Here is a 15805-nt window from a genome sequence, read left to right on the forward strand (position 1 = left end):
ATGAGGAAGCAAAGAGAAGAAGACGGTGAAAGGTGAAAAGCCATAATACTTATCAACATCATTTCAGCACTTGCAGTTGACAGTTCGGATGTGTCTACGACGAATGCTTTATGCACATTGGCAGCAGTGATGGACAACATATAGAGGCGGCTGCATATTGTGGTGCCTGAGCCAGCTGAAGTGAATGAAAATCACAGATAGTCGTTTCTGAGGGAGCAACAGACGCTGCGAAGATATGTTGTTGTGCGTTGGGGTGTGATGTGTGGAGGTGTTGCTTGCACCTGGATTATTGCACTTTTTGCAAAGCTTTCGGTTCTGCTAGTGATGCAGCTTGAGTCACTTGCAGCGTCGGTGGGCACGAAGTCGGGGAGCAAGCGGATCTTTGCAGCGGCAGATGTGAATGCTTTCTCGTTGATCTTCGATCTGTTTGAATTTTCACTGCAGATATGGCGATCGCTGCGGTCGAGGCGTGTGGTGGTGAAGCTGGACGATGAAATGATGGAGCGAGGGGTAGCAGTGTGTGTGAGAAGCGGGGGAGATGGTGGAGAAGGGACTGTTAAAGGCAGAGGGGCTGAGGATGGGAGATGGGAGATGTGGTTCTGTTGCCTGAGGAGATTGCGCTGGCTGTGCTGTAGGGGAGAGAAGAGGCAGAGGAAGGAAATGGAAATGAGGAGAAAGGTGGGTATCCGACAGCACACAGAGAGTTTGTGGAGAAAATCAAAGAGAAACAGGGGAAACTGGAAGAAACGATGTCGCCGCTGGTTGTGGAGGCGCTTGGGCTGAGTGGGCTGAGGTTTGTAAAGGCAGAGGCTGAGGCTGGTGCAAACAAGCAGCATTCAGAAGAACCAGAATTGTGCAGTTCTTCTCCATCCGATGGAACCCAACTGGAGAACAGGAGGGCAGAAGAAGAAGAGGCAGATGGGTCTTTGGGCATAACTTTTGATGGAAGTACAGAGGGAGTGAGAAAAGATGAGGAACAAGTGGAAATGTCTGCGAATGGTTTGGAGATGAATGAGGAGCGAGGAAAAGAGGGTGGTTTGATTGACTTGGAGGAAGAAGTGAAAAAGAAAGAGATAATAAGGGATTGAGGAAAGGAACACACAACAAAGTATTTCAATACCCTCAAAAGCCAAAGGAATATAAAAAACTGTAAAGAATTTGACTGGGGATGAATTATATGACACATTGGAAAAGCTTGAAAAGTTGCCTGGGTCATTTTGTGAGGAAGAAACGCTGCCTCTTCTGCAGCCATTGGGAGAACAGAGGGAAGAAGGAGGGGAAGGGAAGAGAGGAGCAGCAAAACATCGTCTTCTTGGTTGGAACAATGACATTCGGAATTGTTTGAAAAGACGGAATATGATGAATGAGCATCATCCTTCTCCTTCTTCACCATTATCACCTTCATTTGCCTAAAATGCATTGAATGATGGGAGTCAGCCTCATTTTTAGCATCTGAGTAGAAGTGCTTCAGTTGTGATGCAGCAAGAAGAATGCAAACAGATTCCTCTATCATCATCATCTGTTTCTTGTTCTTCTTCACTGCTTTCTGCATCTCCATCCGATTCATCCTCTTAAACAATCCAGCCTTCCTCTGCCTTTTGGACTGTATTACACCAACTTCAATTCTTCTTTTTCACCATCTTCTTCTTCTTCTTCTTCTTCTTCTTTTTCTTCTTCATTTCCTTTATCTTCTTCCGATTCTTTAATTTCTTCTTCGTCATTTCCTTTTCCACAAGCTGTACCATCTTCAACTTCATTGTTATATTCTTCTTTAACTCCTTCAATATCATTTTCACTCACTTGATATTGGATCAGATCATCGACCTTCTGATGTGTATTTGCTGTTCAATCTGCAGCTCCGCAAAACCGAAAGGAAAATAGCTTCATTCACTTTTCCTAAACTCGGCAGATCAATCGTCAAATGATTCTTCGTTTCATTTTTTTTTAACAATTCCGATGGTGAAAAAAGCGATCTATTCAGCATCAGTCTTTTCATATTATCTTCTTCATTGTCTTCTTCAACGCCTTCTTCGATGAACATCAAGAATTATGTTGATTTTTTCATATCATTCAACTCCTCTCGAATTCACCAAGAGGCATTTAAATCTGCTGAAATAGGAAACTCAAAAGAAATGTTCATTCTGACATAGAATTTCAGCCAGACCTAACACGGCAATGAATTGAGATATTTTGATCCAGAATAGCAGATCAGGAGATATTCATTAAAAGAAGGAGTCGAATCTAACTTTTTTCATTTGGAAGATGAAAGAATTCACCGAAAACATAAAGAACAGGACAGGATAGGATGTTTGGGGCGAATGATTATGAGGATGACCTTCGACAAATTTCACAACGTCATGTGCCTTCAATGGAATGAGAGGATGATTAAATAAGGAGAACATAATTTATTTGAAAACAAATAATTGAAGGAAAATTCTATTAAAAACGTGGAACGAATATCAGGTTGACATCTGAATCAGAAAGGTGAGGAAATTATAATTTGTAGAAAACCTTCGAATGAGCTTGAAGAAATTATTTTTGAAGAAAGGAAAACGGATGATTCCATTTAGCAACGAGCTTTATTTTCATTTGATGAAGAAGCCAAATCAAATGGAAAATGACAAAGAAATAATATAACCTGTGCTGATTTTGGGCTCTTTGAAAGATATGTGATGATATGTGCTTTAGTTGAAAAGAAGATGGAAGCTCATAAATATGAAGTGAAATGGAAAATTATCAGAATTTGAAGAAATAGTTTTGAAAATTGTGATAAAGTTCATCATTTGTAGTGAATTTTGTATCGACAGCGCTGAATGTGAGAGTCTTTGTGGGAGTGAAAGTGGAGACGAGAAAAGAGAGAGAGGCATCGCTAAAGGGAGCAACGCATTCGAGAGCACACTCCACTGTGGCACAGGAGCTTTGCTGTGTTTTTCCACAGGTATCGACATCACTTCCACCATTTGCAACTATTTTGTTCTGGTTGATGATTGGAAGCCAACTGTTGCACACTGCATTGTCAGCTGTTCCTTGATTCCACACTCTTTTTGTTGGAGTTGTTGAACCACAATTCTCAAACGGGGATTGGGTGATGGAATTACCATTGAAGAACACATCATTTCCTCTTCCATTTGTTGCTGTGTTTCCATCAAAGAAGCAGAATGTGATGAATTTGAACCCGCTCGTCCAATCATATGTTCTTGTGCAGCACAGCGCAGCACCTCCGTAGGTAGTTGGATTTTCGACTTTGTTGTTGATGAATTGGCAATCACTGACTAAAAATTGACTCGGTTTGTTGCTTGGAGGATTTGAAAATGTTAGAGAACCAGCAAAATCACCTCCAGAATTTGAGATGCACTTACATTTAGTGAGCAGGAATTGACCGTTTGAAGAAAAATCACCAATATAGAAATACCAACCAGTTCCATAAATGCTAGTTATTTGACAATTTTCCACTCTGTTGTCTGAAAATGAATAAACGGAAGATGATTGCCGACCATCAATGCAAATTGCCCCTCCATGGGCAGCTGTACAATTTGAGAAATTGGATTCTGTGATATCAATTTTCAACAATCTATCGCAATATAACGCTCCACCATGATTTGTATTTGAGCAATTATTGAATGAGCAAGAAGTGATTGTGAGATTTGCATTAGTGCAATAAACATAAAGTGCACCGCCAGATGAAGATCCACCATTTGAATCGTTCCATTCGCACCATTCGAAGCGATGGTTATTTGTATCAAAAGCAGTCAATCTTCCAGGTTTCACTCTTTGAGATTCAGTTCCTTCATGAACCACAGCAGCATTTGATGAAGAGCGTGTTTGGTGGAGAAAAGAGGTGTTGAAGGCAGAGAGAGAAGTGAATGGACTGTTGAGATTTGGGAGGATGGCTCCATCGATGGGATTGTGGGTGTGGAGGAAGATGGTTGAGTGGATGGAAAGGGATGAATGAAGGGAGAAGGAGGGGATTGAATTGGAGTTGATGTTGGTGGAAGAGGAAGTGGAAATGGAAGAAGTGGTTGAGATTAATATATTGAGTGAATGTGAGGGAAGGGATGGAAGAGATAGAGGGGATTGAGGAGAGGAGATGTTGGAGAAAAGTGTGTTTGAGAGATGGAGATGGAGGTGGATTTGGAGGTGAGGATGGGATTGGTGATAGATATGGAGAGGGGAAGGGGAAGGGGAAATCGAAGGGGAAGGGGAAGGGGAAGGGGAAGAAAAAGAAGATGATGTGGATGAGGATGAGGAAGATGAAGGAGAAGAGGAAAGGGAAGGAGATGGAGAAGGGGATGGGGAAGAGAGGGAAGAAGGAGAAAAAAGGAAGGGCTGGATGAGGGAGACGAAAGAGGAGAAGAAGGAGTGGGAGATGGAGATGGAGGCAGGGATTGGAGAGTGGGCATCTGAAAGGAGATTTTTTGGGAAGGAGAAAAGGGGGAAAGAGAAGATGGCAGGTTGAGGGGTGGTGAGGGTGAAGTTTGTGAGGGCGAGGGAGGCATGGGCAGAGAGGAAGAGGGGGCATTGGTGGTGGTTGTTGTTGTTGAGGGAAGGTGGGTGGATGTGGAAGGTGGAGGAGAAAATTGTGAAAGCAAATAACGCTTTCTAGTGATAAAGAATGCGCAGTCAACAAGAGGGATTACGCTGAGGAAGCTTATTCATAAATAGGTGTTGATGAGTGTGAAATTTGTAAAAGGACAACATATGCAAGTTAAATATTTAACTTGAACATAAAAAACAAATTCTTTTTCTTTCTTTAAATTTCTGTCACTCTTTTTTATCTTTCCATAAATCAATATTATTTTTGAAACGACGAATTCACAATAAATCTTTAACAAAAGAAATTGCTTTTGAAGTTAAATTTTTGTCAATTCTAATAATAACTGTCAATTCCTTGCTCACTTTTTCTAAACTCAAATTTTTTTAAATTTTGTGAAAAACTCATTAAGTTATATTCATTATTTTCAAATAAATTTATATGAAAAAAGCTGTTTGTGCTCATGCATGTGTTTTTGTTACTATTTCTCGAAACTTCAATAAATAACAATTTTTGAACAACAAAAAAATATAAAGAGATATCTTTCAATTCATATTTGTTCGTTATATATTGAAATTGCTTAAATGAAGCAAAAACATTTGAAAACCATTCTGAAATGTAATTTTTCGAAAAGTTAGACAAAATTGCTTAGACTGTTTCCTAAACAGTCATCTCAAAAATATAAATTCAATGTGCTCTGATAGAGATGACTCCTTTGAAAATAGTATCTCCTTGCTGAAAAAAACATCAATAAAAAATCATTTCACTGGATAAAAAGTATTATTTATTTTGCGATCAAGAATAATTATTGAAAATTACTATCACTTTTTATTTTTGCAAATATTAAGAAAAAATACAGATTTTTGTTTTAACATTTTGGTTTTTATTGATTAAATATGTTGTTTCGTAATTCTCATGCATCCGAAAAAAAACAATGAAAAATAATTATTTCAAAAATAATCACCCAATTTCTTCGCTTCTTTCTGTTGATAAGGACACAGTCGGATACTGGGGAAGTGTGATTAGGTGCACTTGCTCACAAATGTGGAACGAAAGACAGTGAGTGATTTGAGGTGAGGGAACAACAGCAGAAATTGATAAAACAATTTGGCGAAAACAAAAGAACAGGAGAAGAAGAAAGAAAAAGACAATGTGGATTATCGGAGGGGAAAAAAGATTAGAGGGTGGTGGAGCGGGGAAACGGTTTATGGTTGTTGTTGTTAACAAAAAAAAGGAAACTTCAATTCCAATTATCAAGAAAGACATCAAAACTGGAACATTTATTATTTCATATGAACCACGTGCTTATTCTTTGATGGAAACACTTTGACATACACATCAAAATGCGTTCCGCAAAATACATTATAGAAACCCAGAAACTGGTGTTTATCTTAATACAATTGAAGGATTATGGAAACATTTGCGATGCACTTTCCCTCGATTTGAAACAATGATCAGACTTATGCATGATTATCTTTCACTGTTATTGGTGAAATCAACATTTGATTAAACGTTCATTCTATTAATAAAATGACTGTGTTTTGTAAAGGAACTTGCACATGTTCAAATGGAAAAAGAAGAAGACGAAGAAATCACTGATAAAAATAATAAAATTCCAGACATGGATGATGTTGTCAATGAAAATAGTGATGTTGAATCTGATAAAGATTTCGGAGCAGGAGATGGGGCAAGTTCCTTTGAATATGAGCCTTAAATATAATTTTTATTTGAATAATATCATTTTAATATGTTTTTCATTTTTTCGAAGCTTTAAAAGAATTAATCAGTCACTTTTTTTAATGAAAATATAAAAATATTTATTTTTGATCAGAAAAAATCTTTTTCTAAAATTTCTCCATAAACACATTTCTGCAATTTTCCATACTCATATCAAGTATGAACTATGCTCAATATTATTATTATTATTATTATTATTATAATTATTCTATTCACAAAAAATTGCTCATTAATAATAATCACATCCATATTTATTTTCTTTTTTGTTTTTAAAATGTTACTGCATTAAATGAAAGCTCTACTGTTTTCAACACAATTATCAAACAATTTGGCCTAGCTTTTTTATTCATAGAAATTGAGAATGAAGAGCATTTTTTAATGCATAGAAATCAATGAATGAAATCTTTTCAAAAAATCATAAATTGATTTCTTTTTCTTTTCCTTTCTTTTCTTTTGCTTTTTTTTGGAAATTTGTTGTGATTTTGTTGATTTCAATGGGAATAATTACAAAACAGATTTTTTTTAACAAAGGAAATTTCTGGTTTCCTCTAATTTTCAAATAAATCACAACAATATTTAGAAAGCAGAAACTATAGAAATCTTTCCTGTTTTTTTTGAATAAGTTGGTTCATCATCGAAAAGAAATAAATATTATGTTGAAAGATGACATTTCACTTGAAAAACCGAATTGAATGTAATAGTGAGCGAAAAGTTCTCTCCAATGAATTCAATCCACTGATAATAAATTGAAAATTCTTCAATAATCAGGATTCAACTGATGAGACAAACAATCTTTCTTTGAAAAATAAACAGTTCATATTTCGCAAATTTTTTGTGTTTTTATAAAAAAAATTTCTCAAAATAAGTGTAAAAAAAATAAGGTGCGTGAAAAGAGAGGCCAGCAGCCAAACGCTATATCCTCAGACCATTTCAACGATGTTCAGAATCTCAGCTGCAATCCCCCTAACAGGCAGCCACTGCGGCTTCTCCTTCATCTCAGCCAACGCGTCGACGATGCTGCCCTCCTCAGGCAACGAGACCAGAACTGCAGCAGCCACGTCGTTGTCCAGGCACACCACACCCAGCGCCTTCAGCAGCGTGGCCAGCGAATCCAGCGCCACCGGCCTCTCCTCCAGCACGTCTTCCTCGTTCCTGGCAAACTCCTCCCCTTTCGCCTTCCACTCCTTCCTCACTGCCCGCGCCAGCACCGCCACCCCGCCCTCGCACAGCGCCTCGCACTGCCCCTTCCGCTCTCCCAGCCGCAGGGCAATGTTGTGCAGCAGACACGACCCCGCCAGCTGCACCGCTGCTGCCCCACGCGCTGCCCTCGCTGCTTCTTCTTTTCCTTTTCCCTCTTCTTCTCTTTTGGCTTCTTCTTCTTCTTTTTCTTTCTCACTGTCCTCCACACACGACACAGCTGCCTCCACAAAGAACGGCAGACGCTCTGGGCTCGTCACAAATGCAGCACCTGTCTCACTCGCAAAGAGATTCACTGCTATCCGCATACACACCAGCCGCAATGCTGCTGCTGGAGATGACTTCAATGAAGAAGTGGAAGAAGAAAGAGAAGAAAGAGAAGGAGAAGAGGAAATGGATGTGTTGGTGAATGATGATGATGATGATAAGTTCGGAAGAGCATATTGTTTGAACAGGTTGATTATTGACAGCGGGGCGTGGATGCGGGGCTTTGCATCAGTTGGTGATGATGAAGGAGAGGAAGAGGAAGAAGGCTCTTTGCAGAGCAGCTCAGCGCCTTTCGGGTGCAGCGCGAGGATGCGAAGGAGGTCGACAACAGGGACAAGCAGCTCAGATGGCCAGCAGCAGCGCAGGCGCGTCAGCACACCCACAACGCCTGCCGGGATGGCTGGAAGCGATTGAGGCGAATGAGCTGCATTGGATGTCTGCTGCGAGTGCTGTGTCAGCACACAGCTGAAGAAGTCCTTCACGGCCTTCGACTGCAGAAGAGAGAGATCGAATTCTTGCAGGACACCTGGATTGGAGATGGATGCTGATGAAGAAGGAGAAGAAGGAGAAGTAGAAGAAGATGCTTTCAGCAAGCTTTCTTTGAAATGAGTGTGGTTCTCAAGCAGCTTCGCCAGGATGCGGTCGTAATTGCCTGTCTCGTAAAGGTACTTGGCAGATGCCCCCAAAATCGGAAAATGAGAAGGAGAAGAGAAAGAAGACGCTGCTCCTGCTGCTCCACTCGCCTGGCCTCCAAAGCTCCCTCCTGGCTGTTGCACACATTGCACCACCCCCCCACAAATTATATACAGGAATATTTGGAATTATGGAAAATAAATAAGTAAGAAAGTAAGTAATGAAAGAAAAAATCATTTTCCATACAACTGCTCTTCCTTGAAGTGGATCTCCCCCTCCAAAAAACGAATCAATCAACGGCTTAAACTGCTGTCCAACTGGAGTGGAAAGAAATTCTCGTGGAAGATCAATAATATCTTTTCATAACCAGACTATAAAATTCAATTCACTTACAGCCAAACATCATACAGCTTGGAATCTGCTTTCCCGTCAGGAACTGGCACGCCTCGTTTGTAAAGTTGTTGCAGTTGTGCTCCAGCAAATTATACGACCCCATCGTGTATCGAGGCGAGATTTCATTCAAGAACTGCTCAAACACATCTTGCGGTATCGTCGTCTCCCCCATTCTACAAAAAGTTCGCATTTCCTTTGTGAAAAAAGAATCGTAAGAAAAATTTAACTCAGCAAACGGAATAATTTTCGTCGGTGCACCAGCTGCAGAACGCCCCTGAAACAAAACAAATATGCAACAAAAATTAGACCCAATACAGCAACACCAAATAAGCATGCAGGAAGATCGCTTTTGAAGCAAAAAGCCAAACATCAAAACTCAACAATCAAATCGCTCGAAACCTTTGAATGCCCCCGCTGTAATAATATTCTTTGCCACTTGAAAAATGATGCGTTTTCGCGTCGAATTGCAAAAGCATTTATTTGAGCGACCATTAACAACAGCTCCAATTGAAATTGCCAATTTCTCAAGAAAAATTGAATTCAAACTACACAACAATCCCCGTGTGCCACAGGCCTTCCAAAGTTTTTCCAATTAGCATGGCCGACATGGACCGCACCATTCCATGGCTTAAATCATACAAATAAATCTGAACATCAAAGCTCGACATTTTTAATAATTTTTTATTATGGAAGTTTCAAATTATTCTTTAAGCAAATTTGAAACATTCATCAATGGCAATATCGCATTGTTGAATGTTTAATTTATTATTTATTTTTCGAAAAACACGAACATTTTCAAAAAAATATTATTTCTATTTCGTTAAAAAATTTATTCTCATTTCATTTTCTCTAAATAAATAAATTGACACTTTATTTTTTGATGAGAAAGTTGTTTCAAAAACTTCAAAAGCATTGGCTTCTTCATGACTTCGAAATCTGACAAATTTCCACTCACCTCCATTTCAGTTACTTTTTTCTGCCTCATGTTTACCAAATGGGATCTGAAGCGTTAAGCATTCCCACAGCATCATCCCGATCGAGAACACCACAGACTCCTTTGTTGCCCCAAATTTATTGTTGATCAGCAGTTCTGGTGCCTTCCACCTCAAGCACTCTTTTTTGAAGCTATCTTCATCTTCAAAAGCAGATGAGGGAAGGGAGTCACTTTCATCATCATCATCACTTGCAGACGTGACAACAGTTGATGATGAAGAGATGGACGATGAGTCTGAACTATCATCTGACAATAAATCAGAATGCATGACGATGCAGATGACCATATGTTCTGAGAACAGCACAATGTGGGGACTCAGATTAGTAAGCGATTGAAGAGGGTTTTCCATCTCGGAAAATGAATAAAGTGCCCCATTTGCCACCCAGAACAGGACCTGTGCTGCTGTCTGCTCCCTCTCCTGCAAACTCCCAATCGCCATCTCCTTCTTCTCATTCCTTCCATGCAACAGCATGAACAATGAATCCCTCAAATCCACAATCAACTTCTCGTGAGGTGATGAGCAGGCCATTGCATTAAATAAATTCAAATTTGATTAGTTCTTTGAATATAAATCTTCAAATTGCACAAAGGTGTATTTAGCATAAGATATTGCACTTGCAAAATTTATGACAAACAAGCAATTCTCAAGTAGAGTTACACTTTTACTCTGACCTATATTTTAACCCACACCTTTTTTTTTGTGGAGCTGGCTCCAGCTTAATACAAGCTCGTAGCCAACGAAAAATGACGAGAAACGTTTATTTTTATATATTTCACTTATGTAGAAAAAATTTTTTAATGAAATTTTTTTTCCAAGAGATCTCCGTATTTTTTAATTTTATTTTTTGATCATTAAATTGATGGTCTTTCCATGAATATAACATTTTGGAAGTTTTAAGCTACATCATCAATGCACATCATATCCTTTTTATTGCTTTTTTAACTTTTCACATTTCACAAGCTTCTTTTTCACTTGTTTTCTCATTTCATCCACTTTTCGAAAAAATGAAATTTTTGAAGAATGATGAATTTTTGAAAAAATTTTGAAGGTGATCCTTAATATATGTTGAAATTGTTAATTATTCAGATATACAAAAAAGTTTTGCAAATTTGATTTTTAATAGAAATATGAAAAACATCGATTCTGGTATTTTTGATTTTTAAAACCAAACGCACTTATTCAAAAAAAAATTATATGAGTGTAAAATAATATATTGAGTTTTAAATAAGATACAACTTATTAAATTTAAAAATTGTTTTTAATTCTATCAAAAATTTCATTTTTTCGAAAAGTGGATGAAATGAGAAAACAGATGAAAAATAAACTTCTGAAATGTGAAAAATTATTAATACAATAAAAAGGATATGATGTGTAATGATGATGTTGCTTAAAACTTTCAGAATGTTATATTCATGGAAAGATAATCAATTTAATGATCAAAAAATAAAATTTAAAAATACAGAGATCTCTAAATCAAAAATATTCGAAAAAAATTTTTTTCTGTTTAAGAAAAACATATTAATATATGCATTTAAACATATGCGTCACCTTGAAAAAGGTGGTCTCTCGTCAGTCATTGCCCGGCACTTTTTTTATTTTTTTTTTATTTTTTTTTATTTTTTTATTTTTATTTTTTTTTTTTTTTTTATTACCTGAAACAAACTATATTTTAAATTATTCTCAGAAAAGGATAAAACACTTTCCAATAATTCAAAAGTTTCAAAACAAAAATTTTTTCGCAATTCACATTCAACAAACCTTAATTAAATATTCATTTATTTAATTTCTATTTTGCACTTAAACAGAAGTCATTTCATTCTATAAAAATTACATCAAGATTTTGCAATTTATTTTTTTATGTTTTTGAAGCTTTGTTATCAGTGTCTTATTTTTATTATTAATCTTTTTTCAAAATCTTTTAACCTAAGTTAATATTTATGTTCAACATGTTTTATCTTCGAAATACATAATTATCATATTTTAAATATTTATTATTTTCAATTCTCACTATACAATTTTATCCTTTCGATTTAACAATTGTTTTTAGAAGCAAAAAAAAAAATTTGACATGTTGTTCGCTATATTATCGAAATGATAGAATTATAATCTATGAATATGAATTAAAACACTTTATTTTGAATATGCTAAAAAACAATCTGATTTGAATTAAAAGTTTATTACAATTTAAGTCTCTTTTAAATTTTAGTTGTTCTTTTCAATTAATTGTTGCTCTGATTTTTTGTGATCGTTTTTACTTTGTTCAAATGAAAAGTTAGTGAGCATCACAGCGATTTGCATTGACTTATTTGATTTTCTTCATCCCCTTTTTTATTTATATTCAACTTTATATTTATCTTTTTCTGTTTTTTCTTTCTCTTCAACTCCTTCTTCTACCTCTCCTTGTGTAGATATTACTTTATCCAATTAATCATCTTCTGTCAACTCATTTCAAATACTTCAGAAAAATTCTTCTTTTTTTGTTCTTCCATCAAAATATTTGCATTTCTTTCTTTTTTCTCTCTTCTACTTCTTCTTCTTTCACCTCCAGCATTTGAAAAATGTTGCATCAAGTTTATCAAAAGAATTTGAAGAGCTGACAGCTGAGCCATTGAGAATGGAGTAAAGTGTATCGGCTGTTCAACAAAGACCGCTGTCGAGAAAACAACAGCAACATTTTTGTGTCAAATTAATCGTCTTTCTTTATTTCTTTTCTAACTCTTCCATGTAATATTTATTTTCTCCTTTTATATTTCTCTTTCTCTAAATATATATATATCTTTTTTTTCTTTCTCTCTCTTTTCTTTATATGATTCCCATTTCTTTGTTTTTGTGTCAATTCAGAACAAAGTGCATGCGAGTTTGTTTATTCAAATCAGTTTCAATGCATAACGCTTTTCTTTGTAATTATTTGTTAATTTCTCTTCTCTATTATAATATTTTCTTCTATTATTCCATTTCTCTTCTCTACCTACTCTTCTCTCATCTTCGTTCCTCTTCTTTCTCTTCCTTGTCTTCTTCTCCTTCCTTTCCTCTTTCTCCTTCTCCTTCTCCTTCTCTTTCTCCTTCTCCTTCTCTTTCTTTTTCTCTTTTGCATTTATTTTCTTCTTCTTCTTCTTCTTCTTCTTCTTCTCCTCCAATTATCTTCTTCTTCCTCTTCTTCTTATTCTTCAACAGAACAGCGTGCTGCTTCGCCTTCACTTTAAATGTCACCTTCTTCTTTATCCTCTTCCACATCTTCATCTTCATCAACATTCACTTCTTCTTCTTCTTCCCCTTCACTCACCTCAGACAACTCTCCGTCTTCCACCTCACATTCTGTCTCATCTTCATCCTCTTCTCCTTCTCCTTCTTCTTCTGTTCCATTGCAAACACCTCAATCACCTCAGTCATCTCAACCAATTCAATCTATTCAATCAATTCAATCATTAAATACATAGCAATCATATCAATCATATCAATCACCACATGACCCTCACTCTTCCATTGCAAAAGCTGACTCCACAGGCAGTTTGCTGCTGAGAAGCAAAGAAACCGTTCAAAAACACTCCTCAAAGGAAACAAATTGAATGCTTCCTTTCTCTAACAATCAGCTCTATTCATCCACATCCTTCGCTTCTAATCAATCAATGATCTTATCTTCCCCTTCAGCTGTGCCTGCGAAATCAATCCATGGAAGAACGAAGAGCGATGTGATTAATTCTGGAACTTCTGTTTCTTCTTCTGCTGCTTCTTCTTCTTCACAATCTTCACATCCTTCTCAGCACCTCCACGCACAACAAAGCACGTTCCAGCCTTTTTCTCTCAAGTCCTCCCTCCGCTTTGACGAGCTGCAATCCCATTCAACATCCTCTTTCCTTCGCTCTATCAGCAATTCTTCTTCTTCTTTATCTTCTTCTTTCAAAAGACGTTCAATGCTCTGTGAAAGGCCTCTTGTTCTGCAGTCGTCACGTGCGCCGGCAGCCTCGCTTTATCTGCGTCTGCCGTCAGACGAGGTGGAAGTGCTGAGAGGAGTGACATCGCTCCTCTGGTCGATGAAGGCTGCTCTTTCTTTGCTTTCTCCGCTTGGCGAAGAAAACAACAGTAACCGCAACTGCAATAGAAGCAGCAGAAGTGATAGAAGTGATAGAAGTGATAGAATCACAGATTATCCTCTTTTTGCAGGTGAAGATGGAAACACAGCCAAACTCGGTTGCCTTCTGCCTTCTTCTGCTTCCTCAAAGCACTTGGCAATGCTGACAAAAGCGAGTACAGGAAGATTGTTTGTTTCACCAGGCAAAGGTGAGGGACAAATACATTCTCATTCGCAGTCACAGACACTGATGAAAACACAGACACATACACAGAATCGCACACAGTCAACCATATTCTCTCCAAAGAAGCGAGCAGGGTCGTTCACATCCTCAATGTTTACGAGAGAAGTGACCAGCTGCAGGATTCAGCTTTTGTGTGGGACTGTCCTTCCGTTTAACCCGTTTCTATCGCGTATGATGGCATTGGTGGATGGGAAGCATGTGCAGTGTTCTTCACAAATCAAAAGCAATTAACTAGTCCTCCGGAAAAACCAGTTATCTTCCTCAGATGCATACCTTTTTGTCTTCATCAAGCTCATTGGTGTCTTCTTTGAACACAGATTCATATGGTCTTTCAAAGAGAATGTCAAAAACACAACACACAACAAAGCATTCCATCAACCATTCAGCAGCTGTCGTTGAAGACTCTCAGCTCAACTATTCCGATCAAAAAGGCAGAGGCAGATCAAATTCAGTTCCTTAATTCAACAAAACTTAATCAACAGCAAATATTTCTTCTTCTTCTTCTTCCTCAGAATCCTCGTCTCCCATCCACATCTCCCACCCAAATAGTATCCGCTCCTTTTTCACCACTGCCGCCAGACTAATATCATGCACATACGTATTCTTCCCCCACCGCGCCTCGTTCTTGCTGAACTCCAATGGCTTCATCTCCACCTCCGTGCTCCCCGAGCTCTCCCCACATACATAAACTTGCATCGCCCACTGAACTGCGAACACAAACACATTGAATTTGTTCATCCTAATGCTGCTTTACTGTTTTTGCTTCAGATACTTCTCAGCTCCAAGATCCGCTGACACAGTTCCGCCTTTCCTGCTTTCTGGAGCACTTATATTCAAAAGATTCATTTCCACAGACTTGTGTGTCATTTGCACCACTTCAATCACTGTCTCATAAAGCACACTCACTTCATTCTGCAGCACGACACAAGTATTCCTAACCAACAGCTCCAAGCCCATGCCATGCAAAAGTTATAACTCTTCCGCATCGCATGACTCTGTTTCCTCCTCTGCCTCCAGACTGTTTAACACAGCTTTATTATCCTACACATCCAGCGGATTGCCTCCCACCATTAACGCATTCTCTGCTCCATTTCCACACCGGTCAGATTCTATTCTCCTTAAATCACATATTTCGTCTTTTCTTTTTGCTTCAGCTCATTCAATTTTCAGAAAATTAACTTCGATTTTCTGTCAAAACATAAAAACATTAAAATTCTGTTCTATATTTCAGCTTTTTGGAAAGGTCAAGCGATATGGGAAAGAAAATGAATAAGTGACAAACAAAATGATCGATTCAATAGATTCAAAACAGAAAAAATTTATTCCCATGAGAAATAAAAGACGAAGAAGAGCATTTAGTGTTCTGTCTGAAATATTGTGGCTACGATCTCCAATTATTTTTCGGGCTTTTAAAAATATTCATTCACAGAATGATTCACTGCATGGCGAAGTTATTATACAGAAAGCTATATTAGAAAGTATTGTATGTGTTTCACTGAAGGAACCAAAATCTTGATAAAAAATGTAACCATCTTCTTCGATGACTTCTTCTTTCTCTTTTTTAGTAATAATTCTTTAAAAACACTTCATGTATTGAGACTTTATTCTGTTGTGCCTTTCGTCCGTCATATGATCTAACAAGTCTCTAAAGAATGCCACAATCCTTCCAAACCAATCAGAAAATAAATAATCCCAAATATTTTTCAAAGTTTGGTTTTCTAAATCAACATTACATTCTT

The 15805-nt window shown here is 37.5% G+C and overlaps 8 protein-coding genes across 8 annotated transcripts; 3 read left to right on the forward strand and 5 right to left on the reverse strand.

Moving 5' to 3' along the window:
• Window positions 1–749: 749 nt before the first annotated feature.
• Window positions 750–1088, forward strand: MONOS_17131 (uncharacterized protein; the record flags this gene model as incomplete). Its single annotated transcript, XM_067870022.1, has 1 exon — window positions 750–1088. One exon carries the CDS (start codon window positions 750–752, stop codon window positions 1086–1088), a length of 339 nt encoding a protein of 112 aa, XP_067732947.1.
• Window positions 1089–4055: 2967 nt separating this feature from the next.
• Window positions 4056–4334, forward strand: MONOS_9474 (uncharacterized protein; the record flags this gene model as incomplete). Its single annotated transcript, XM_067879978.1, has 1 exon — window positions 4056–4334. The coding sequence occupies one exon, from the start codon at window positions 4056–4058 to the stop codon at window positions 4332–4334; it is 279 nt and encodes a 92-aa protein (XP_067732948.1).
• A 2753-nt stretch (window positions 4335–7087) lies between these two features.
• On the reverse strand, window positions 7088–7773 carry MONOS_9475 (uncharacterized protein; the record flags this gene model as incomplete). Its single annotated transcript, XM_067879979.1, has 1 exon — window positions 7088–7773. The coding sequence occupies one exon, from the start codon at window positions 7771–7773 to the stop codon at window positions 7189–7191; it is 585 nt and encodes a 194-aa protein (XP_067732949.1). The 3' UTR covers window positions 7088–7188.
• A 1111-nt stretch (window positions 7774–8884) lies between these two features.
• MONOS_9476 (putative PPPDE peptidase domain) lies at window positions 8885–9426 on the reverse strand (the record flags this gene model as incomplete). Its single annotated transcript, XM_067879980.1, has 4 exons — window positions 8885–8931; window positions 8995–9032; window positions 9158–9193; window positions 9305–9426. The coding sequence occupies 4 exons, from the start codon at window positions 9424–9426 to the stop codon at window positions 8885–8887; spliced, it is 243 nt and encodes an 80-aa protein (XP_067732950.1).
• Window positions 9427–9720: 294 nt separating this feature from the next.
• Window positions 9721–10281, reverse strand: MONOS_9477 (uncharacterized protein; the record flags this gene model as incomplete). The annotated part of the gene is made up of 1 exon (XM_067879981.1): window positions 9721–10281. One exon carries the CDS (start codon window positions 10279–10281, stop codon window positions 9721–9723), a length of 561 nt encoding a protein of 186 aa, XP_067732951.1.
• Window positions 10282–12732: 2451 nt separating this feature from the next.
• MONOS_9478 (uncharacterized protein) lies at window positions 12733–12993 on the reverse strand (the record flags this gene model as incomplete). The annotated part of the gene is made up of 1 exon (XM_067879982.1): window positions 12733–12993. One exon carries the CDS (start codon window positions 12991–12993, stop codon window positions 12733–12735), a length of 261 nt encoding a protein of 86 aa, XP_067732952.1.
• A 386-nt stretch (window positions 12994–13379) lies between these two features.
• MONOS_9479 (uncharacterized protein) lies at window positions 13380–14297 on the forward strand (the record flags this gene model as incomplete). The annotated part of the gene is made up of 1 exon (XM_067879983.1): window positions 13380–14297. The coding sequence occupies one exon, from the start codon at window positions 13380–13382 to the stop codon at window positions 14295–14297; it is 918 nt and encodes a 305-aa protein (XP_067732953.1).
• Window positions 14298–14652: 355 nt separating this feature from the next.
• On the reverse strand, window positions 14653–15023 carry MONOS_9480 (uncharacterized protein; the record flags this gene model as incomplete). The annotated part of the gene is made up of 2 exons (XM_067879985.1): window positions 14653–14773; window positions 14839–15023. 2 exons carry the CDS (start codon window positions 15021–15023, stop codon window positions 14653–14655), a joined length of 306 nt encoding a protein of 101 aa, XP_067732954.1.
• Window positions 15024–15805: the final 782 nt, after the last annotated feature.

The sequence above is a fragment of the Monocercomonoides exilis genome, assembly GCF_001643675.1.
Source record: "Monocercomonoides exilis strain PA203 chromosome Unknown scaffold8-1962414, whole genome shotgun sequence".
NCBI lineage: Eukaryota > Preaxostyla > Oxymonadida > Polymastigidae > Monocercomonoides > Monocercomonoides exilis.